Raw genomic sequence first — 25,418 nt, 5'->3', positions numbered from 1 at the left:
GTATTACACTTTTATCTTGAACTACATTTTGCAAACTAATCATTGCATCTGAAAGATGTAAAATACCATGTAGCTCTTCAAAGGTCACTTCGTCAAGTAATATTTATTGTTCTCAAGAGATTATATTAGGAAAAGCAGTGAAAAACTATTCACTGAATGGCTAGATCCTGGCATTTCATTATACCAAAACTATTGTGTGTGGACATACTTTTTGCTTCAAAGACAGGTATCCAACAAGCCACAAATTGCTGTACAGCCCATGTTACATTTAGATATGGAGTATTTTTTCTGCTTTGTGCTTCACAAAACAGTGTTACATCCTTGTCCTTGTTCTGGTGACACAGACCAGGATTTATTCCTTAGCGTATCTATTTTACCAACCCTTTTTCACCCTCCATTGATCTTCTTGCCAAGACTATAGTTCATAAATTGACTTCCACAAGGTTCCTTGGTTTTCTCAGGTATGGACAAAGTTCTACACATCATCAGTCAACATTTTTGTTTCATTTAACATGTACAAAGGTCAGCCTAAATAGCTGTTTTGAAATTACTGTTCGCAAACCTTTCTCCACAAGATTTACTGGGGACGACATCACTCCTGTCAAATGAGTGTTGAATTAAAGTTTATTTACAGAAATGTGAGCCCAAACCAAAAGCAACACTCCCCAAGACTATGGGGGAATTCAACCCCAAATGTCATGCCTTGGGTCCATCCCTGTTTGTTCTGTTGTGGTGGTGACAGCAGCAGGGGTGCTGGAACAGTTTCCATAGTGAGGGTGCTGAGAGCAATTGAACCAAACTGTGAAGCCTGTTTATGATGGAAACCAAGCCAGGGTGTGTGTGGCAGCAGCCCCACCATGCCTAGTTTTAGTACTGATGGAGAGCAGGTGCTACCACCAGTGACAGATCATTAGCTGGCATAGATCCAGTGAAGTCAGTGAAGCTATGATGATGTATACCAGATGAGGAGCTATCTCTTTGTATCTATCTTGTTGGATCATACACTTGTTTCATTGTATTGTTTAATATTTCATATTTGTCTCATGGTCTTTTAATTTCATTGACATCACTGTGCATGGTAGGGTGCCTGAATCTACAGTCCATATTTCAACAAAACTATCAGTTTATCGTTCAGTCACACACAGAGTGAGCTAGACATGAAAATGTCCCTTTTGTTTTCTATTGCCTAAGTCAAACATTTGTTTATTCTTCTGCCCTATAGCAGTGCTTATTTTCTTCTTCATATATCTTTTTCTGTGTACTGGTAAAAATGCAGGACTGTAGATATCTGCCTGCATTTTATGGGCAGAAGTGAGCACATGAATATGCATAACCTTTTCTGAAGGTGAAATTCCTTTCATACTTTCATTTGTAGGTTTACAAATACCCAATTTCCTCCTCTTTAAAGCTGATGGGTACAGAGAACTGACTTTTGTGCTAATGTTTGTGTGTTTGGTATAAAGCATTGTGGCAAAAATCCCAACTAGAGGCTGTCACAGAATATATGGTGGATTATATGCGCTGAGATTATGGATGGAAATCAAAGTTCTTAAAATGCTGTTAGCTCCCTTTAAGTACTGAAGGGACATGACATAAGCCACATGTGAGGATTTGTGGAGATCGTTCCCTCCTTCCAACACCTCGCAGGGCAAACATGTACTGTGCTTCAGAGGCAACATTTTTCTGGATGGTAACAATTAAATAAAATGTAAATGTAAGTGATTTTTTGTGTGTGGAAAAAATTGATTTCCTCCACACACTAAATTGTAGGTTGCAGATGTTGCAGGTTTCAGGTAATTAGAAAACAGAGAGATGTTTTGGAGCTTGTGATTGGCCTGCTTTTAGTGTTTCCTTATGGCCTCTCAGGGCACAGCTCACCCAGTGGCAGATCTCTGCCAATACCTCACTGACTCTGGGAGCTTTGAGGTGGCAGTGCTTGGCCATCTGGCCAAGGCACACTTCAGTCATATGCGTTCTAGAGTGTCATGGCCCAAAGGCAATCAGGAACCTCGCAACTCAAAATAATTGTCCAGTGAACTTTTGCTGGGACCCTGCCCTTCTGTTCAGAGCTTGCCTCTAAACAATCCATGCTTTTGCTGATCCTCTTGGGTCTTGTCATCCTTTCTATCTGTCAGGCTAGCCAGCTCAGTCTCTGGGCTGCAATGAGGCTTCTCTCTGATCAAGGGGAAGCAGAGCTCCTCACTCCATCCTAGTCAGCTTAGAACTAGGCTTGGTCTCTTTTTAACTCCTCTCTCCAGGCCTCACGTTTGCTGCAGGTGGAGCTGAGGGAGGTCATCTGGGTCCTCAGGCTCTCCTTAACCCTCTTCTAGCCAGTGTGGGGGCTATTTTCCTCATTAACCCCCTCATTGCCAGCATGGGGCCTCCTAACCCATCACAGGATTCCATGTTTTTCTTCCAGAAGTGAGAGAACACACACAAGTGAAATGACACATGTGACCAGTGACTATGAGAACAAAAGCTAGGCTATTGAAAGGAAGGAAATATACCCGTAATGGGAGCTAATTTAAGCACTGTTAAAACTAACGTATACCATACATAGAGCATGCCTTTACCAAACTCCTATGTAACTTCGCCTCAATGAAAAAAGATAGATGGGAGAGAGAGAGAGAATCTCAAAATACGCACATTCTCTCTGACTTAAACCTCAGAATTCTGACTGAAGGGCAGGGGAAGTGACAATTGGTGGGTCCAGGGAGGGCCAGCCAGTGGAGCAGTGTGGGGATTGGGAGCACCCCATTTAGCAATTAACATTTTATAGGGGTACAGAGGAGCAATGCACCTCTCAAGTCCTACCACGAACCACCTATGGGAGGATATGTGGAGGAGAGGAGTCAAGATCTTTTTGTGTTTGGCTTGTTTTAATTTTCAGTGTTATGTGTCCAAGAGACAGCACTGAACTTGCCTTCTGCGTTCAATCACAGAGCAGGCTGTTACAGCTCTTTCCTCAGGTTTCTGTACTGTACCCAAACATTAGATCCCATGTGCTTCACTGTCGGAAGACAGGATACTGAGCTAGATGGACCTTTGGTCTGACCTAGTATGGCCGTTCTTTCTACTTAGCTTTCCTAAATCTGAGCAACTTCCAGACATTCTCTCTAAATTTGGCTGCTCAGGCACAGTCCCAGGGCACAGATTTCATGCGAGATGTGGGGTGCCATAGCTCAGTTGCCTTAGGCCAAAGGCCATGCTGAACTCTCCTAGGTCTCTCCAGTGGCTTAGGCACACTTCCCACAGAATTCCAGCCCTTGCTAGCACACTGCTTTCCATGTTAGCTCAGAATTGTGCATTTTAAAAAAAATATAAGAGTTAGGATATAAAATGGTTATCGGATTATGGTTCATTAACTGTTCTTCAATATCAGTGCCTTTTCTGCCATGGTCATCTCTTTTTTTATATATCTGTAGCTTTTCAGAACTTGGATATCAAAAGACAAGCTGAAACTATTGCATTTGTGTATTAAATAAGTATTATTTGTAACAAGGCTCTTCGGATCATCTGGGGTGCAGGTGCTAAAACCCTGCATTAATATTCAGGGTAGCTATTCCCGAGTAACACTGGCAAGTAGTTTCAGAAATTTCCAACCAGGATAGAATGAGGGTAGGAGGCAGCCTCTTTTCCAGGGCCTACAGAGAACTAAAGAGTTAGGACAGAATAAGTCTCAAAGGGAAATACGAGGAACAGCCAAGCTTGGTAAGCAAGTTTAAGCTGAGATTTATGCTGTGTTCTTGTTTATGCATTACCATTAAAGCCAGACCCTGTAAAGGGCATGGTCATTAACTCAGGGCCAGTAGACACTGACCTGGATGGTGGGATAGGATCACAGCCAGTTCACAATGATTAAACCATTAAAATAAATAGGGGTGGGGGATGGGAAAGCTTTTTTACTATTATGATGATACATGCAGTCCATAACTGCTCTTATTTCACAAAGTAGCAAATGTAGAAATTACTAGTGCCGCATGTGCCACCTATTGGTCGAAAGTGGGAAATTATTTCTACTAATTTGTATTTTCCAAAACTGGGGTATTAGTTTATATGTATGTGTATGTTTATGCATATAAAGGGATATGTTTGAAAGGTTAAATGATCATAAATATAACTATATATATTTTTAATTGAAGGTGAGTTTGCGACAAATGTTTTAATTTTTTTAATTGTTGCCATGGGCTCTTGACTTTAGCAGATTTGCACAGAAATTGATCTATTTAACTTGTAAAGCATTGGAATGAAAATGGAGTTTAACCAAAGTTAACTTATGCTCATGCTAACTTTAGGCCTAATAATCATGAAGCCATTGGAAGTCCCAGAAGAGTATAGTCAGATTGGTCCTTGTTATAATACATGAGAGGAACAATTAGAAATCGCTTGGGAGTTGCACTTGATTCCATCTCTGTAAATTTGTCTCTTGACTATTTGAATTTACATGAATCTTTTTATTTTTAATGAAAATTTGAGGGAAAATGAATTCTCTGCACTTTCAACTGTTTACATTCAAAGAAATATGAAGATGGCAAAAACAGATCATTAGTTCAACAGTGGAAGCAGTAACGGAGTCTATAAATGATGATGGAAATGACAGACAGCCAAGCCCTGATAAGAGCCTTATTTAAACTATTCAAAAAACAAGTGCAAATAAGCCAAAAACAAACAAGCAGAACTCAAAAACTGTGAATACAACAGATGAAGTAAGTACAATGTATTCATTAACTTGATTCAATAAGTAAGAAAACAGCAAATCATTAGAGAAATTAAGAATGGCTGAGAGGAGAACTTGAGAAGGTGCAAAGAGGTTTGAAACTGAACTGCTGTTTCTTTATCAGCAATGAATATACAGCTGGTCAAAGTGTAATATAACAGTCCTAAATCTCATGGGATTTTACAAGATTTTGGATTAACCCATCCAATGCATTTTAGCTCATCATTTAGCTACTAGCAGGAATTTTTAGGGAATAAGGAATGTTTCTAACAACTTTTCAAAACATCGCCTGGCTGTAAGCCCACCACTTATATCTCATGTGACTTTGAGTTGGACCTTTTGAATTCAGAAAATCAGTTGTGGATTCTTATTGGCAGTTCTTCACTTTAGCCAAAATAGAAATTTCATAATACTCTTTCATATAATGGGCTAGAAGATTTACCTGGTGTTACTTGTGTCCTTAACTAAAATAAGTTTTGTTTTTCTTCATTTAAATCAGTGCTCTGAGGTTGGGATGGGAATGAGGGGTCCAGTGTGCAGGCTGCCCTGGGGAGAGAGGATAATCCTAACCCTCTGTCACTGCAGCAGCTTTGAGCCAGGAGAGAAGCGGGGACAACCAAAGAATGGGAGCATGTTACCAGGCTGGGGGCCAACAGATACACAGACAGACACATAAACAGACAAACTCACTGAAATATATAGTAGGTAGCTGTCCCTTTCTCCACTCCTGCTTCCTGCTGGCCCAGTGGGGTTATAGCTATCCCAGTCCCCATCTCTGTCCCCTTGTTTTCCTCCCCTCCCCCCCGTAGTCATTTGAAATAACTGTCCCTCTTACCAGACCCCTCCCTTTCCACTTTATGAGAAATAATCAAATTCCAGGCACATCCCATTGCCCTAGCACAACCAAACTCTGACCTTTTTTTAAGTTCTGATAAGAGGAAGCAGCATACCAAATTTGGTGGTTCTATCTCTTACTGTTTAGGAGGAGTTCTTGAACAAATGGACTCACAGTTGGTCAGACAGACATGCACATTTCTAAAATATATAGTACGGTTATAGTGCCAAGACACAGGAACCTAAAACTAATGCATACATAGATGACTTGGTTAATCACACATTTCAAAGACCAGTCATTTTCAGGGGAAATTCACAAAACTACTTGTACTTAGTTTGAAACAATAAAATGAATTATGCAAAATTCTAATCATCTAGTCACTCAGGGCAAGCTTTTATTTGATTGGGGGAGTTAAACGTTGTCTCATTCCAGTAACTATTATCATCTTGGTAAGGACTCGGAGTGCATCCATACAGCACCCTAAACTCGAAATAAGATACACAATTTGCGCTATACAAATTGTGTATCTTATTTTGATTATATTTTGAAAGAACTTATTTCGAAATTTTGTGGGTCTGCACAGCACCAAATTTCAAAGTAACGTGTTATTTTGACGCATCTCTTAACCCTCGTGGAAGGAGAGCTACAGGGATGCCAAAATAGCGTGCTCATTATTTTGAAAAATATTTTAAAATTACGGGTGCGATTAAGACACAGGGTAGCTATTTTGGGATATCTCCTCAAAAAATGAGGAGTACAGGCAGGATCTGCCGAAAAAGCTCCCCACTGTCGGCAGAGTCACGGCTACCCTTTACTTTTGCTTTCGACACTGAGCCTGATCGGCACAGCTTCAGAATGTGAGTATGCAAATGAAGCCCAGGGTATTTAAATCCCAGGCTCATTTGCACTTCCTAAGTGCTTGATTTGCATACCTCTCTCGGCCTGTATGTTGTGCTAAAAACTGAAGATAAACAATTTCAACCTAAAACACTTTAAAAAGCATTTTAACACACTCACGAACCAGAAGCGTTCTATCCTGAACATCTTCCCAAGAAGATGTTCCATGGTGCAAAGTGGATTGGAGAAAATAAGTAAGAACACCCATTCTGAAAGGATCAGATACAAAAATGTAAATCCCTAACTTCAGAATACATAACTGCACGTACAAATTGGGAATTTGTATATCCAACTGGCCAATTAAAACAATATTCATATGTCTGCACAACTACTCAGTTTGTGGAAACACGGTAATTGAGAAACACAGTAATATGTGGAAACATAGTAGTATGTTCAAGGAGCACACAGCAATGTGTACGTTTTACACCCTATATTTGTGGCCCTTTTGAAAATCATGTCCTCCAAGTCCATATTAATCTAATGAATGACAAAAAATAGTCATTGCAACTAGCAGACCTGCTTCAAAGGCCAAATTTCCAGTTAGGCACCATAGGCATGTGTTTAGGGGGGCATTATCTCTCAAACTGTGTGCAACAGGAAGGTCAACTGTAGGCAGCAGGAGTGCTGAAGACACCATGTCCAGGAACACGTAAGGTGTAAATCCAGTCCTTCCCGCTTCCACTAGAGCTTAAGGAAATACTTTACATTGATATTGTAATGTGAAAAGGCAGGACTTGTCTAAGTTGACTGAAAAGAGCATTTCATTGTCAGTCAGATTTGAACACAATTTAACTATGAGATATCTCTGAGTGCTCCAACCCACATGCTGTAAGCATGGCAAAATCAAAACTCAGAGAAATTTAGCTGTGGATATTAAAAAGGGGGGAAAGAAGTACTGTGTGTACTGCAAGGGTATTGTGCGCACATTCAAGTAATCACCCTGATACAAGTAAATGTGTCGAAGGCACATCACCTGGGCGTCATTTATACTAGATAAAGTATTCTAATAACTAGAGAATGGTCTCCAGCACAGTGTAAAAACAGTCATAGTGTTGAAGCATCCAAAATAATTGATGAGTGCATTTTGCGACTTGACTTTCTAATAGCTGTTTTGTAATAATTCCTGCAAACAAAGCACTATATATAAGACTTTAAAATACCCTTGCAACATTTATTCTGAATGTTGAAGCACTAGGTTTTTTATGGTGTATGTGCTAGTCTCTCTAAGGCTGTTTGAATTAGTAAAGTTCAGGATACCCAGAGAATCCTGGAATTCAGTCAGGGTTCCCAGACAGTCTACTGGATCCTAATTTTGTGATCATTAGTAAATTTAAACTATGACTACTGCACTATAACTATTTAGGAATTGGCCCTTACCCTATCCACAAAAGAAGGGCATTTGTTTATTTGACATTTGTGCATTTGGCAAGTCAAGCAACAGCATTCTCAGTGGCCAAGTGGAACTCTGGATTTTGTTAGTGGGCACTGCTGAACAGTGTGTATCATTGACCTGGACCACAGCTTCAGCTTGGATTGTGTCAGAGACGTCAGAGGTGCTGGCTACTTCACAGAGGCCTTTCCTAGTCCATAATCTGCTAAGAAGGGTCCACTGACAATGTGGTGGGTCAAAGATGTGTGGGCGGAGGAACAGTAGGGACTGTGATGAGGAGGTGATTGGCAGTTGGCATGTACCTTCTTGAGCAACTGGCCAGTTAGAATGATCCTCCTGATGTAAGGGGGAGCAATGTGGCTCAGAACTAGAAGCCCAGGAAGATGACTTGGTGAAAGAATTCCTATAATGATGCACAGCGTTGAGTTGTGTGTGTTTGGTGTGTGCCAGTTAACTTCATAGTAGTGAGCAGTGCTCTACTATTGAGTGTGCAATGTCAAGGTTTGAGGTCCTTATGGCTGGAACTTCTGCTCCCGATGAAGAGCCTATCAATTTGCTGAGAAGGTTGTTGTGTCACTTGAGCTTTGCTGCTATCTTGCTCTGGTTACTTTTGTTTGTTAGTGTTCAGTTTGAGGGTCATGCCTACGTAAACTGGGTATGTTTCAGCCTCTGACCATTCATTATGATGTTTAGTTCCCTCTTAGCATTGACATAATGGAGGTGGAGTGGAATATGTTAGTGACTGTCTTTCTGGTGCTAGGCTGAAGGCACCATGACTTGCATGGTATAAGAAGGATATAAGAAATTAAAATATATAATAAGAGACGAGGAAAAATCACATGATAGTGTGTAAAGACATAAATGGGATGGTACGCAATTAAATATGTTTGATTTACTTCTGTTTTATCCATAGTCCCCATCTTTAAGCAACCTTATATGTATGGGATCAATGGATGTTTATTTTCCCATTTTCTGACTGGCCAATAAGGACATGTTGCTGAGCTCTACAAATCAGCTGTGGATAATGCAACATCTCTGGTTTTGAATTGATTGAAACTGTGTTCTGACAGAAAGAAAAAGATCAAGAAGATAAATCAATTGCTCAATCTGCACCAGTGGACAATGTGATAAATTGGATTTGATTTGTGCAGGAACAGAATAAGGTACCAAACAGAGAGGGTAGTTATTAAGCATATCTCCTGAGGTGTTTTGTTTAAAGAGAGACAGGTGTGCATTGTTGTGCCGTGCCCATTCTGATGAATCTTGTGGCTGGCTGCTCTTGAATTCTAAATGACCAACCAGACAACTTTTGACAAGTAACATGGAAGCAATGGAGGAGTGCCAGAAAGCATACTGTAGTATGGAAGTTTTTCCAGCATGTGTGCTGGTAATGTGTGTTGTATGACATTTTTTATCCATGTATTTCTTTAAATTGTTAAAATGGAACCATAGGCCCCATGCAGGGCTCTCAGCTCCCATACATTCAAAAACTTCAAAATAAATAAAAGACCGACAACCTTGGCTCACTCCCCCCTCAGCAGCCTGAAAGAAGAAAGAAAAGGATGGACTTTGCAGAATACCCAGAAAGTGAACCAGATCTAATGGCAAAGCTAGTTCCAAATGTAGTTGCTCCAAAACCTAAAATCTTAGTTGGATACAATAGCTGACCCTGTGCTGATAGAAAAGAATTCAGTCAGTCAAATCTTTTTTTTCCTATGGAAGCATCTTATCTTGGCACTTCTCCCACCAGTGTACCTTTTGGGAGACTTTTTATCAGTGTTAAGATAAGCGGGAGGATCAGTGAGGTAGACAGTATGGTAGTCATAAAGGGCAGTGAGTGAATTTCTCTATATTTATCTTTATTGCAGTTAGTGTTATACTACGGTTAGTTGAGAACTTATATACCTGGCTTTGATGCAGCAAGACATGCCACCATTTTCAGAGTACCTAGGAGAATCAAAATGATAGGGCTTTTGAGTACCACCATAATTTTAAAACCAAAAGGAATCAAAACTCAAATACCTACAAAATTGAGCATTCAGGGCCAGCAACAATTTTCTTATTTGGAATAAATGAAAAACCATCTCTGCAAGGGGTTCAAGTAAATAAACATAAACAAAAAGACAATTAGCCATATTTTTAAAGTATTAAAGTGCCCAGTAGGATTGACAAAATCCTCTAAGTAAGTTAGCACCAAACTCCCCTGCAAAGTTAGGGATGTATCTGCATTTTTAGGCTCCCAGTTACTTTTGTAAATGTGGCCAAATATTGTTTTCCCTAATATTGTTGTTTTGATTTAGTGTCAAACATTTTTAAAGTTATTGCTTCGTCTCTCAGATAAACCAGGTGTCAGCTACTTTGCTGGAATAAATAAGCATGGCTTCTTATACTTCAATGCAGCAGTATCAGTCTTTACCAGCTAATGATCTGGGCTAAAAGATAAATATTTTAAAATGAAGGCAAGAGGTACATGGGCAGGACTTTTCAATCACATAGCGTCAATGTCTAGATATACTTGTTATCCTCTTTTTCTTCCTTTCTTTACTATTGCATACATGAAACAATTGAAAAACATTAATCTTGTGTATTGTAGAAGCTTATGAAAGACTAAATTTATTTTATGAGCTGGCTGACACTAAGAGTGTGTCTACACTGCACCGTTATTTCGAGATAGCTAGCGTTATTTTGAAATAACAATGCAAGCGTCTACACAGCCATTCCATTATTTTGAAATAATTTCGAAGTAGCGGACGGCTTATTCCAAAATTTGTAAACCTAATTCTAGGAGGAATAATGCCTATTCCAAAATAGCTATTTTGAAATGCGGCTTGTGTAGATGCTCCACTGCTGCTATTTTGAAATAGCCTCTCACCAGGGGCATTCTAAGATATTCCTCCCCAGTGCCTCCTGGGGCACTAACTCGAGATAGCATGTCTACATTAGGATAACCTGCTTCAGACTAATTTTGAGGCTTCCCTGCAGTCTAGACGTGCTATTTCGAAATAAGTTATTTTGGAATAACTATTCCGGAATAGCTTATTTTGAAATAAGCATGCAATGTAGACATACTCTAAGTGAGCCAAGTGTGGTAGTTGTGCTATCACATAAGCCATTTCTAATTCCTCTGATAAAAGGCCTATGAACCACTTCTTCTTTAGTTTGATGGGTGCGCAATCCCTGTGTCTCAGCAGTTGTAATGTTCATAATCTCTCTCTTCCTTACTATAGTTAGTGACAATTGTATTTAGGCTCCGAAGAGCAGCTATTGTGTACCTGTATTGTTTCCAACACACCGGTGAATTGATACATATATGGTTCTAAATCAGTTATCAAGAGTCCACTGACTGCCAGGCTTCTGGATGGAATTTCTATTGAACGTTTCCTAGTTCCACCCAAAAATTGAAACATCTGCTTTGAAGTTTGGTTTTTGATTGGTTAAGTCACGCAACATGTAAAACCTGTAAAAACAGCAAATAGTACTCAACTATATTTTTCCTCGCAGCTAAATTATAGTAATCAGGTATAATTGCCCCCTCTCATCACTGGGATTTGAACCTTCAGTGCAAAACATATGATGACTCTGTAGTACTTGTGTTAAAGGAGTAACTAACTCAGTTTCCAAGCAGCTGGAGTCAGGTCTGATACTCTGATGTCAACCAGCCGTTAGAGGCAGACAAAAACCCCCATGGCCAGCATGATACATAAATAACAGGTTACTTGGTCTTTGTTAGGCTGTTCATTGATTAGATGTTCCCCTTTCATTGTCCTTTGCAACAGGAGAGTCACATGCACAGACAAAAGCAGGTATTTGATTTGCTCTGATATGTTTATTATCAGGAAAAATAAAATAATATTGACTTAATTATAAGATTTATTTAACCTCTCTTTAGCCTGAAGGGAGGAGATAAAATGATGGAAGAAAGGGACACAAGGACAATGAAACTGAAGCACAGGATAAAGTCAAGGTGTTAATGGGTGGATGGCTGATGGTGTGGGAACATTAATGTATATAATTTAAAACACTAATTCATCTGTAATATACCATGGTCCTTGTATGCTTCAATCTTTTCTTGCACCATTTGCTCTTGAGGACAGGCAATGTATGTCCTGTCTTTGAACAGTGCAACCACACAGTAAATGTTGTTACTCTATTATGATAACCACCAATATTAGGAATAATAATACATGCATAATTTTCATAACTGAGTTACATATTCAGCCCATATTTTCCTTTTTTTGTTTTGTTTTAGAAAAGTCAGCGTGTATTAGAAAGTGTGATTATAATATATGGAAATCAAGTTTCTTCAGGCTAGTTGAGTAAGATCTCAAGGAAAAATAATGTAGAAACGATAACAGGGTGTATGTGTTTCTTTGTGATTATGTTGCATAGACTTCATGTGTTTGTATGGAGACAGTACACTCACATTTGTAACCCTGTGTATTCCTATTGCAGCTACAGCTTGTACCAGGCAGTGTAAGTTCTGGCTGCAGCTTTGGGGTACCATAGACCTTGTTACAGCAGAAATTAAAAGCTTAATTGAATCATAAAGAGAAGAGCTTAGAAGTCACCATGACAGTAGATGAACTGACATACCACCAAGTAATTGGTCACTGTTTACATTGAATCTGATCAGAAATGCACTGAAGTTCATGCACAGGCACCTTTTAACATCACTGGGTTTGGATCAGGCCTTTGGAGCAGTAGTGGAATGTTCTCTAGAGTCACTTCGTTAATTTAAAATTAGAGCCCTTCCCTCTCCCTCCTTCCCCCCAACAGAACACAGAACTGAATGTACTGGCTCTTTTGAATTGCGTGAGGGTCAGCAAAGCAGGTACATTCATAGTGTTTCCAGTGGATAATCAGGAATTACTGCTTGTGTAATAAACTAACTTCCAATTTTCTCCTTCTTTTGTTCTGTAGTCACAGACTGAAACTTTCTGCTGGAGTCACAGCACGTGAAATTAGTGGAGTAAACCATCTGTGAATTGTGACACGTTATTGCCCTTTGTTATTGCTGTGCCTAAAATAAGCTAGAGGGCTGATTCTGAATAGCTACCCCTGATTGCCATTGTCAAAATCCTGTATATTAGTTAGATGGTATCTAGTGAGAGGACTGCAAGGTCCATCTGGAATGCCTATCCAGGCATCTGCAATTGCTTCATTGAGGTCCCTACTGGTAGTGCTAGACATATGGACCAGTGAGTCAGGTACAATGGGAATATACATGTGCTGACCAACCCCATTTGTGCACAACCCTTGGCAATCTTGTTGATTGTTAAAGCGACAATGAGTCCTGTGGCACCTTATAGACTAACAGATGTATTGGAGCATAAGCTTGTTGATTGTTAATTGTTGTTTCCAAACTGAGTGTTCTGTCAGACCCAATAGTCACCAACCTCATACATTGATATCTAGGCAAATTTCATGTGTTTGTATCAGTGAGTGACACTCCAGGACTGTAGATAACGAGTTTGACTGAGCAGTACTAGATAGACCATGTGCTTTCAAAATGTCAACGTCCATCACAACTATATACTCTCCCTTCTCACTGCTGGTGATTTGAAGAAAAGAATTCCCTTCCTATCTTCCCACTTCAAGCACCAAAGATCATGGCAACTATGCAACGTGGACAAAGGCTCATATTGACATCTATGATGTTCTTGCATCTGACCTGAGGACTGTCTCAGGCCATATGATTGGTGCACCTACCAGTGTACTTTCCTTAAGCAGGAAAAATTTGTTCCCAAGTTTCAGAGATGATGAGTTCTGACAGCAATGTGTATACGCCAGTGTGGAAGATCCAAGAACCTTCATGTAAATACCTAAGGCATGAGAAAAGCCTAGATTCAATGGAAAATGTATAGGTCTTAATCCCCAGATGTGCCACACAGTGCACATGAGAGGAGACGGAATGGCCATGTGACACATCCTTTCTTCAGCCTTTGGCACAACTTTGGGTTGCTACAGGGCAGCTCTAAATTGCACCAATTTATAATAGCCCCTGGGGCTCTTCATCAGAGATTGTTAAACTACAGCATGCTTTGGCTACATCTCTACATCCTGCACTGGATGGTGCTGGGAATGGTGGTATAGAGCAAGCAAGGATGGCTACTGCCACTCAGAGAATCTCCAGTTTCTTACTGAGGGCTGCTGTAAGCTGCCCTTGCACTGCTGGAGCAGAGCAAAGCAATTTGTTGGGGCTCAGTATCTGGCCCATTATATGAATTCTTCTTACACTAAAAAGTGGGCTTGGTCCCAGTAGACTCGCTGGGGGATTAAAAGAAGGATTTTCCATTCTTTGACAAATATATTTTTAAACTCCAGAATGTGTCACTTCCCACAAGAGCTCCCTAGTTCCCATTCATTTTATAGGAAAACTCCCTTTCACTGAGCTCTCTTTAATAATGGATCACATGGATCTTTTTGCCCCTTATACAAACCACAAGAGAAGCAGTGCAAAAAGCAGCCTCGGGGCAAGCAAGCTACTGTGTTTTCTTTATTTTGCTGAGTAGAACATTTTATGTTATGCTTTTCCCTTAATCCCTCCACAGGAGAAATTCCTTTTCTAACTGAGGCTGGACAAAAGTCAGGAATATGCTAATAGTCCCAATCAACTGGAATTCTTCTTCTGCTAAAATTATATAATATACTTGCCCTGGAGTAGGCAAGAGTGCTGTTTCTTTCCTTGGGAGGCTGGCTTTGCAGGAAAGGCCCCAGTCTGTTCTGCAAGAGATGGAAATAACCCCACAGAAAACAAACAATATATTTTTCTTTGTTGCTGGATTTTTTTCATGGAAGACTCACCCAAAGCAGAACCATCTGATGAATAAAGCGGACTAATCTGTTGAGATATTAACATGCAAATACTTGAATTTATAAACACTGGAATCATGAACTTTCATGTGTTTGAACCTGCACCCTGGGACTTTATGACGGATACCTGTAATACAGATGAGTTTCCAATATTTGGTATCAGGCAGTTTTAATATTTAATAGCTAATGGCCATGGTTATTAGTAAATAGTTTCTTTGCTATAATAACTATTGTAAATGATTTAGCAAACACTATTTTAAATTTGTATATGTACTAATCCCAAACCAAACAAACTGTTGCATCCTATAAACGTTTTGATTAAAATCAGGTAAATCAAGAGGGAAAAAAAGCTATTGTGCCCATCACGTCTGAAGTGACTTGCACTGCAAATCGAAGAACTGCAAATTATGAATTCAGATTTTTCACAGAAAAATTTCACTCTCAACAAACATTTACTATAACTAGAACTGCAGAATACAGCACAGTGAAACTATTTAAGATATTTTATTCTACTTTGATATTTCTAAGTTCATGATAGCCATTATCCAAGCTTGTGCTGAACATTAAACCTTTGAATAGTGTCTTTGAGGTCAGTGGCAGAAATCATATGTTTAAAGTTAAGCACATGCTTAAGCTCTTTGTTGTTTATACCACCCTGTAATTTTAACAACTTCCTTCTGCCACTGGGACTTAACCCATTCTGTGCAGTGTGTTTGAACATGGTCTTGCAAAAATCATTGGGGATTATAATGGTCTCAGTAAATCATGAGTTACCTGAAAAAATAAGTCAGTTTTATTCAAACTAATTATTATTATTCTGACATTAGCAGTAAGTTAAGCCAAATTTGGTGGGTTGTCTGGAGATCTCAAATATTTCAGGACTTTATGTAGGCAAAGATCAGGATTAGCACACAGATAACATTTGTTTGCACTGCACAAGGGTCATATGGTACAGTGTTGGCATTGATCTGAAGTAACTGCTTAACAGAGCAGCGTAACCTTGGTGCTTTTGAATCTGACAAGATGAAACACTTTTGGTAAGAATGCATAACTGATCTTTCTCAGAATATTATCAGGGTGGTGAATGTTGGCTGTTTGCATTGGTACTTGGGCTCAGAGTTACCAAGCATGACTAGTGAACAGTTGTTGGATAGTGAACCATCAACAAGGTCTGTGATTGTAAAGAATGATTTGTATAGTGGGCAACAGCTCCATATGCTTCAGTTACTAGCCAGCACTCCAACGAACATACAATCTGGAAATACATGATTGTATAACTTATGCTTTACTCAAGGTTCTCTGATTGTGGTATGAATCATCTTATTCTTGTATTTTCTCTTCATATCACCCATATGGCTGCTTACTAGTAGCTCTAGAGCTTCTGTGACAACAACTTCTGTCTGCTGTTCTGCAGGGCTATGTTGCATGTTGTTTATTTTCTTTGCTGTACACACAGTCCAAAAAAACCCCTAATACTCCAAAGTTGTTGCCATCACTGGTAATGGTGGAAAGAAGTTAACCAATGATACCCTAGTGATGCAATCTACTTATTAGAGTCCAGTCTAGGCAATGCACTTTTTTTCTGCCTCAAAACAAAGTCCAAGCAAATACTGCCGTGTCAGGCTGGTTTTCGTGACATCATGTCTTGCTATGTTGTTTCTGAGGAGCTGTAGTTCAGGATAACTTCAGCACATGTAGTGTTTCTCTCAAGCTTACAGACCTTCACAACATCCACCGGAAGGGCACTTGAGGCTATGAAAGCATGAAGAATGTCTTGTTTACAGTGGCTGCATTATTCTCTCTCGGTGTTCTTTGAGGAACTAAATATCATCACCAGTGCAGCCTCAGGGCAAAGTTTCACTGTGAAGCCGAGCCAGGATTGATCCTGTGGAGAGACAGGTGGCCTTCGTTCCTGTCACTTTCTACAGTCTGCACTGCTGGAAGTAGCCTCAGCCACATTGCTCCTTCCAGTAACTCCTTAATATCCAGCCAACAAATACAGTTGCCATGACAACAATCAGCAGACTGTTCTGCCGCAAGGAGATGCACAAAGATGGCACCAGCACCCACACCTGTCCAGGCCTCCCACATGGACAAATACATCTCCAGGTTCAGACTTTGTATTGCATCTCTTTCTATTAAGCGCTCTGCCTAAAGGGATGGAGAGGAGATCTGCTTATACATGTAAATGATTTGTATATTAGCCTCTGCAAACAACACCTGAACTTTCTCTGGAACATTCCTGGTGTATTGATCACCATGGCCTCAAACCTTAGCTGTGAGCAAGCTCTAACGTGCACCTTGCTTGCAATGGCCCCAGTGGATAATCTGGCCATCAGAAGTTGCAGGAGCACAGCAGAAGTAGCAGCACCCCAACCATACATTCTACTTCAGACTACACTCCCCATCCCCCATCAATGAGGGCCGTGTAGAGAAACGACACTATGTGTGAATTCCTTCAAATTGGGGAGATCCTTTGCTGGCTTTTAAAGCCAGTGTAAGCCAGCATTATGTCTCCTTTGCACCATTAAGGGGCTTGTGGCCTCCTTAGTGCTATGCTTATTGTGCTAAATCAGCTAAAAGTCAGCTTGTGTGTGGTGAAAGGGGGGTACGTAAATGAAATTCTAAAGGTAACGGACCTGATGATGACAGCACATAAGGAAAGTATGTACATGCAAGAAATCTGACAAACAATTATCACAATGGATGAAAAATAGATGCTGTTATAAGACAGCTAGGGGAATTAAAGAATCAAATTTACTGGCACCTGTTTTCAAAAACTGCTGAAAGTTGCTTAAAGTGCGAGGTTATTAATCTCTTTCCTTGGCCTCAAGCTACAGTCTGATCACACAGGAGATGAGTAAAAGGAAACATGAGGATCAGACAAGGAGCTGTTACCTTCACAGATCAGACAACAGTAGGCAACTAAATATTCAAGAAAACATGTTCTATTACCTGGGAATTCATCATCTTGCGGATAAGCCAAAACAGCTGCTGAAGTTTCGCACTTGGTTACATACTAGTATATGAAAGGTACATTTTCAAATTTTTTCACTGTCTGTATGAATGTATGAATTATTAATTTAATCCTTCCACTGATACTGATACATTGTATTGTTTCAACAGGCACAATGGATCTCGAATTTTTTTACTAGAAAATTATTATGCTGCAGTGCTGTTCTTCCAAAGGGCATTCAATCCACAGTTTTTCCCCCAAGGTTCAACAATCATATGTAGTTTTGCTAATACAATAAATCTTTGTCTCTGTCATGTTACACAGCCTCTGCTTTACTGAGGGAGATGAATAGGCTTAAGACGTTGCCTGAGTGAGTGTTGGTGTCAGATAAGCTATTTTCATTGAAAAAATTCCTCAGATGCTGTTGCACTATGATGGACATTATCTGTTTATCTTTGCATTTCCTAGCTCACCAGGTAGCTTCCCCCCCAAGAATTGTGTGGCACCAGCTGATGAAAAACATTAAAAAAAGCTGCAAAGACACAAAAAGGAAGAGGATCTCATCACTGATGTTGGAAGGAGGAACTGCCAGTCAGTTAGTGCAATAGGTATATAAACTACTTTCATGAGGTAATACCACAGGTCAGTCAGTACTAGGGTGTGCTAACAGTATGTAAACAAATAGTTCCTTCTGGCTGGGCAGAGCACAAACAGGTCTCTCTATGCTGTGAGCAGTGTTCCCTATAAGCTGAGTGCTTATGCAGCTGCTCAGGAGAGATCCAAATGCCACCCAGCTAATTGGCAGAGCACCCACAGCTAGGTGTTTTGTTTCTACTGGTGATGCACATTCACACATGCCTCCATGCACAGGAAAATGCATTCCAACATGGATGGAAAAAATTTGCACATGGAGAGAAAAGATTAGAGGGAACGTGGACTGAGAGGCAGGTGGCCCCTTATCACCACAGATCTAATGTTATCTAGTTTGTGTGTTTCTGAAATAGAAAATACTCTTCTGGCCATCGTACACATTGAGACCTGCCTCTGTGAAAGTATCTCATGTGGTAGATGTTCTGCATCCACGACAATGCACAGGAAGCTGCTGACATGTCTAAGTTAGAGCTTTTCCTTACCTCTACAGGCCATCTGGCTCAGTATAAGCAAACAGTCACATTGCACACCCAGCTGGGAAGACATGCCTTTTCCAAAGATGTTACAAGGTCCTTAACCAGAATGTACTGGTACAAGTGACGTACACGACAAAATACAAAATGTTTTCAGAGATCTGAACAGGAAAAATAAACTGGTGCTAAGGCAGTGGATATACTTTGCTGTCAGTTACCTTCTCTCCTCTTGAATACAGCAGATCAGAATAAAAAAGGCTAAGTGTTCCTGAGAGTGGTAATTTTGTAATTATAGAATACTTGTGGTAGTCCCATGTGCTGGAACTAGTTAATTTCATATGCACCATTCCTTTAAATCAGAGTTTAAATTACATGTAAGAAGACATTTTGAACAAACGTGAGGAAAAGGAGAAGATCGGCAAAGACTAATTCTTCCCTCTTCCTGCTCTTATTCTTTTCTCTTCCCCTCGCAATGCAAACAACAATGCAAAATGGACACTGAAAATTCTTTGCAGCTCTGGCAGGGATGCCTTCAAAGCATTTTATGGCAAGATAAAACTAATGATACAGCAAACAGTTTCCATACTAGCAGGAAAATGCTGACATTTCTAAGAGAGATTATCCACAAAGGATCAAAATTCTGTTTTTTTTTTTTTCCAAAAGTGATATAGTTATTCTGCAGATTGTCAAATGAATCCCCCAGAAGTTTACCAGGCAGTGGACTTCTGTTCCAGTATGTTGGTTAGCTTTATTTGGTCTTGTCTCATTTAGTAAGAGTGGCTAAAATCTGACAAATTATTGACCCAACAAAATAAAATACTCTAGATGAGGACGTGTTTGTGCAAGGTATTTTTGCCATAGTAATGCAATCATATCTCTTGTACCAGTATGTGAGAAAAACCATCAGAGCATGAGACAATGTCCAAACACCTGTGCTTAGTGGCCCTCCTGAAATAAAAGCCATTTTAACCTGACAATTAATGATTAAAACTATTTTAACCAGATTACAAAACAAGTTCATCTCTTGCAGGGAGGAAACATCTTGAAGAACAGGATTTATCATTCAAAGTCATTCTAATATGTCACCTAAGTGATGGCACGAGACACAATCCAGCAGCCTTCTTTCTCCTTCCTCCCTCGCTCTCAACCCATCTGTCCCTCATAACATGGCTCTGTGAAAATCAGAAAGCTACCTGATTCCTTCTGCAGTGGGCTCACTGGTGCAAATGGAGACAGCTCCACATAACTGACCAAGGCTCCGCTCTTCTTCCTATCTCCATCTCAGAGTAGGCAGCAGATAGTGTCCCTTAGCAGCTCCTTCCTCTATGGGCCAGTCATATTCAGGGGTTTCTTCCTTTGTTCGTTCCCACCGGTTGGCCATCACTGCGCATTGTTCCTGCCTGCAGCACTCTTGTTGGAAATGTAGAACAGGGGATCCACCTGAGCTTCTACACAGTCTGTGGTTGCATTTTTACCTTAGATTGCCAATTTCTGCACTAGTCTTCCCCATGTTTATTATAATTTCTCAATAGCCTAACTGCACCTGGATATAAGAAGAGGCTCTAGAAAATAACTTCTAGCTCTTAGATACAGTAGAAGCTCAGCATTATGAACAGCAGAGTTATGAACTGATCAGTGAAACACATGCCTCATTTGAAACCAGAAGTACACTATCAGGCAGCAACAGAGACAACCCTCCCCTGCCAACCGCCCCCTCCCTTTCCCCAATACAGAATGGTGCTATGTTCAATGTAAACTGAAAAAAAGGTGGGGAGCAGCATTTTTCTTCTGCATAATAAAGTTTCAAAGCTGGATTAGGTCAATGTTCAGCTGAAAACTTTTCAAAGAAACAACCATAACATTTTGTTCAGTTATGAACATTTCAGAATTGCTAACAACATCCATTCCCAAGATGTTCGCAACTCTGAGCTTCTACTGTAACACTTGTCATCAGTAGATCTCAGAGCATTTTACAGAAGAGATCAGTAGCATTGCCCCATTTCCTCTGGATATTTGAGGTACCCTGCCTGCACCGCAGACCAGAAGAGAAAAGCCTCCAGCCATTGCAAACAAGACAGCTCCCTCCTCCTACACCAACTGTAGGAGAATTCTCAGCTGTGTTTCTACCAAAGTATAGTCTGGGTGAATCGGTATATGTTGCTATTCATGTAAAACACAGGAAAAGAAAGAAATGAGGGAGACAAAAGGATTGGACTGGTGGCGCGGAGTGGGCAGAATGGCTTCACTTTCTGGCTCCTAATGCTGCACAGGTATGAAATTTCTCACATGTCTTAGTTGTTCTGAATTGATTTACACTTGGTTGATGCCTGGAGATGGTGTCTTGGGGGTCTACACAATCTTTTAATTTTATTAGTCTGGAATTCTCTGTCCTCAGATTAAATAAGCACAACTCCAGAAAAGGGAAAAGTATGTTTGAAACTAAACCAGATAAACTGATATTAGTAATGTATTGATACAAAAGTTGGGCCTCTGACACGTACACAAATTTAGTAGCTGACTCTAGAAGATTCTTTTTCTCACATCATTATGTATCTCAGTGTGTCATCAAGACCAACTTTTTTAATGTGCTTCTGGTCCATACTCCCACCAAGCTGTTGAATAATGTTTGTGTTTTTCTTCACCTCCGTTTTCAGTTACTAAACTTTGTTCTTTTAATGAGACTAGTCCACAAAATTAGAGAGATTTGGGTTTCTGCATATCATGCTGAGGTCCGATAGGAATGACTGGTTTTAGATTTGTATAATGCCCTTTGGCTACAGTGGTGTGTTACAATGAAGTGCTCTGTGTCTTATACTCAGACACTGAAATGTCAATGCTTCATAAATCTAGAATGACAAGATTGACTTCTGGGTTTGTGGTGTTTCAAAAATACACAGCCACTTCCGAATCATTCATGCTACACTGACAACCAAATCTGCCAATGTAACGTGGCAGACTTGCTAAGCAATACAATTTGTATATTTATATTGTAATGTGTGTTAGTAATTGCACATAGTAACTCAAAATCAAATTTACTGATGGAATGTAGATATATGAATATTTATGAAAAGTCTGGAATGTTCCTCTTCCTTGATTTCTCTATTCAGGTATCTTCATGATTTAAGGGAATTGTGTTCTAGTGCAAATACATTTATATAATTGACTTCTACGTTCAGTTAAACAGGTGTTTACACACTTGAGTATCTTTGTCCTTGTATGAATGTTGAGCTGCAGCTGGATATGAATTTTGAATGCCATGATTATAAATCAAATGTGTTTCTGGTGTTAACAAAATAAATGATAATATTCATTTTCTATATTACTTTTGACCTCATAATTTCAGATGTACCTTTCTTGAGCAACTGGGTCAGCACTTGAATGTTTTCCTTGTTTATTAGCAGATATTTCAAACATAATGCACTAATTATGTTATAAGGCATGTTTAATGGAAAAAAACGTTTTACTTTTTTTATTAAAATGATAAATACATTTTTCCATATATAATACATTTTCCCCTAGTGGAAATATGAAGTGCATCTTGAAACCGATACTTCTACTTGATTAAAACTTGGATTAATGCCATTTCTGCATTCTAGAGAGGAGATTAATGAGCTGTGTACTATATGTAATAAAAAGAGGCAATGCTTGGTTGCTATTTGTTGAATTTCCTTTTCTTCACTTAATGTTCAAGATGGAAGTAAGCACAGAAGTAATGTCCACCAAAACCTTATCTACACTGAGGTGAAATCCTGGCTGCAGTGAAGTCAATGGGAGTTTTGCCATTAACTTAAATGAGACCAGGATTTTTCACTGAGAATTCTGAACATTCTCATTACAGACACAACCCAAGGGCAAAATGGTCTCTTAGTATTTTCAACTCTGCTGATATTAATACCTCCTGAGATGTAGCTTGATCCTTAGAACACCATTGGGAATGGCGAGGATTAAAGTTCTTAACATTACCGGAGACAGCAATTACCAATCAATTGCCTACAGTGATAATTCATGTTTTCTTCTGGTCCTACCTTCTGACGCTCCATTTCCAGCACTGAATATATGTGTTAGCTATAAATAACTAAACCTATGGATGTGTACAATCCAGAAAGCACAAGTCCTTTAGCTGACATTCCTGACCACTACTAACACTGTGTAAGGATTTCTAATGCAAAGCATTTTATTACTGATTAGAAAATGCACGGTGTTCACAAGACCAAGCCAAATGATTGCATGTCATGATTAGGTATAGAGCTGAAGAAATATTGTGTGCATTCAGGTCACAATACACTTCAAGCTGTTTCCCGTTAGATTTAATAATATGGGTAAAATAATTCAGCTAGATGTTCTACTTTGAATATTCCTCATTAACTTGCACATGTATTTGGCAATGGTCTTCTCTTGAGTTAGTTTATTTGAGTGCTGCTGAACCATTCCAGTTTGTCAGACGTTGCTATACTTGTATGCTTTGCTGCTTTTTTATTTTTGTTTTGTTTTTCATTTTTATGCTCTGAAAGTAACATCTTTTTCTTTATCTTTTTTAAAGATAAAGACATTCCCTGCTGATACATCTAATCCTTTTTTCGATCCTTTTTCAACAGTACCACAGTTTTCTGTAAGTAGAACATGCAACTGAAAAACTGTGTATTTTAACACAACACTTGCAACTTCAGATTATTTTTTTTAACAATGTCAGAAATTTGTGCCTTTAACAGCCCTAATAAAGATATTTTCTAAATGTAGCTTAGAGTGCAACTCAATCAAATATGGCCATGACTTGTCTGCCTTGGTGTGTTGGAGATTACTAGAAGCAGAAATGAACAGAAAGGGCGGGGAATGGTGAGGGCCTAAGGTTGCCAACCCTCCAGGAATGTCCTGGAGTCTTCAGGAATTAAATATTAATCTTTAATTAAAGATAACATCATGTGATAAAATCGCCAAGAGTTCATCCCACCAAAGTTAGTAAACCTATCAGTGGGCCTAACTACTAAATCCATAAATTTCCTGGATTTTTTGCTGAATTGGCCTTAGTCCCCTTTACAGAGCCTGACTTTGTCCTCCAGAGGACCTAACTTTCATGAAAATTGCATTCTGAATCGACACAACAAATTACAATTAATATTAAACAGGTGTATGTTGTTGACTGCAGTAGCTATAAACTCCCATGTTAATTAACAACCTAGAGCTGAGTCTTGGAGTCCATAGTTCTTACTGGGGCAATTTCTCCCATTAAACTTCCCTGGAAATATTGCTCAAGAAAAAAGTGAGTTGGGGACTTTGGGATGTGTCCCTTTGCACAAGGCTTACTGCACAGTAGCACATGCACAGCACTAATAACTTGATAGCAATGTAAAAATAAGCTTGACAGTCCTAATAGTACCTGGCCCTTAATGCTCAGCCTCAGAGAAGCAGTGTCAGTATGATAGGGTACATCTAAACTACATGGCTCCGTCGACGGAGCCATGTTGATTTGTTTGTTCGGCAAAGGGAAATGAAGCCACGATTTAAATAATCGCAGCTTCATTTAAATTTACATGACTGCCGCGCTGAGCCAACTAACAGCTGATTAGCTGTTTGTCGGCTCAGCGCGCTAGTCTGGACACTCCCCTGTTGACATGAAAGCCTTTATCGACCTCCCCGGTAAATCTCATTCTACGAGGCATAACGGGGAGGTCGATAAAGGGCTTTCAGGTCGGCGCAGGAGCGTCCAGACTAGCGCGCTGAGCCAACAAACAGCTGATCAGCTGTTTGTCGGCTCAGCGCGGCAGCCATGTAAATTTAAATGAAGCCGCGATTATTTAAATCGCGACTTCATTTCCCTTTGCCAATCAGCCTAATCTACATGGCTCCATCGATGGAGCCATGTAGTTTAGACACACCCATAGGTAGAAAAAATGAGAAATTTAAGCAGTTGGGGGACTTGTTAAAATTAGTATTAGAACTCAAAGCAACTAGATAATGTGAATGGGACCATGAGTGAATGTCCTTTGCTTGTCCTTCCCAACATGTCTTAAAAGCCACAGAATTGAAACCTCATATTAGAATTGCTCTTCTCCATTACTAATGTGATGTTTCTATATTAAACTTGTGAAATTAAGTCATTCAGACTTAAACTTTAACTTTGTTCTGAGCCCTAAATCTGTTTTCTACATTGTGAAGTTATATATGAGATATAGAACCTTATTCACAGCTGGAGCATCTATAATATCTGTCTATATTTAGTAAGTTAAACAAATAGATTTTAGGGAGAGAGGTTGAAAAATTCACCCTAATCTGGTTCATCTCTATTTTTTTGCTCTAATTAAAAAATATCCCAACACATGCATTGAAGCATTTCAAGTCCATTATAACAGGGTTATTGAAAAAGTCTTAATCTTTGTATTACATCTATCCTGGATGAAAACCTCCACCTGTGTGTCCTGGATAAAACATGCATTGAGGTGAGCACAGAAATCTGTGCAAAATAATGTCCCCATTAGTTGTTAGAATTTATCAGAAAATTATTTTCCCCCTGTAGAAGATGGTAATGAAACTGAAATTTTGGTAGGTTTCACTTCAAACCAAACTTAAACATGCTGGCTTTGTAATGAAAACTTGAAAAATTCCAACAAAAGCTGAAAAATGTTATTAAAAAGTTGCATTTAGTTAAAAAGTCATTTTGCTATGGAAAAGTCAATGGAAACATTTTGACC

The 25,418-nt window shown here is 39.5% G+C and overlaps 1 protein-coding gene across 1 annotated transcript in view; it reads left to right on the top strand.

Annotated features, from left to right (window-relative positions):
* The window catches only part of EPB41L4B (erythrocyte membrane protein band 4.1 like 4B), a 266,029-nt gene that overhangs the window by 233,044 nt on the left and 7,567 nt on the right, over positions 1–25,418 (top strand). The window contains exon 23 of the mRNA XM_075921605.1: positions 23,273–23,341. Within this exon, the coding sequence (XP_075777720.1) occupies positions 23,273–23,341 (69 nt within the window). The remainder of the gene's footprint in view (positions 1–23,272; positions 23,342–25,418) is intronic.

The sequence above is a fragment of the Pelodiscus sinensis genome, chromosome 2 (genome assembly GCF_049634645.1).
Source record: "Pelodiscus sinensis isolate JC-2024 chromosome 2, ASM4963464v1, whole genome shotgun sequence".
NCBI classification, from domain to species: domain Eukaryota; kingdom Metazoa; phylum Chordata; order Testudines; family Trionychidae; genus Pelodiscus; species Pelodiscus sinensis.
This window is presented reverse-complemented; position numbering and strand designations above follow the sequence as displayed.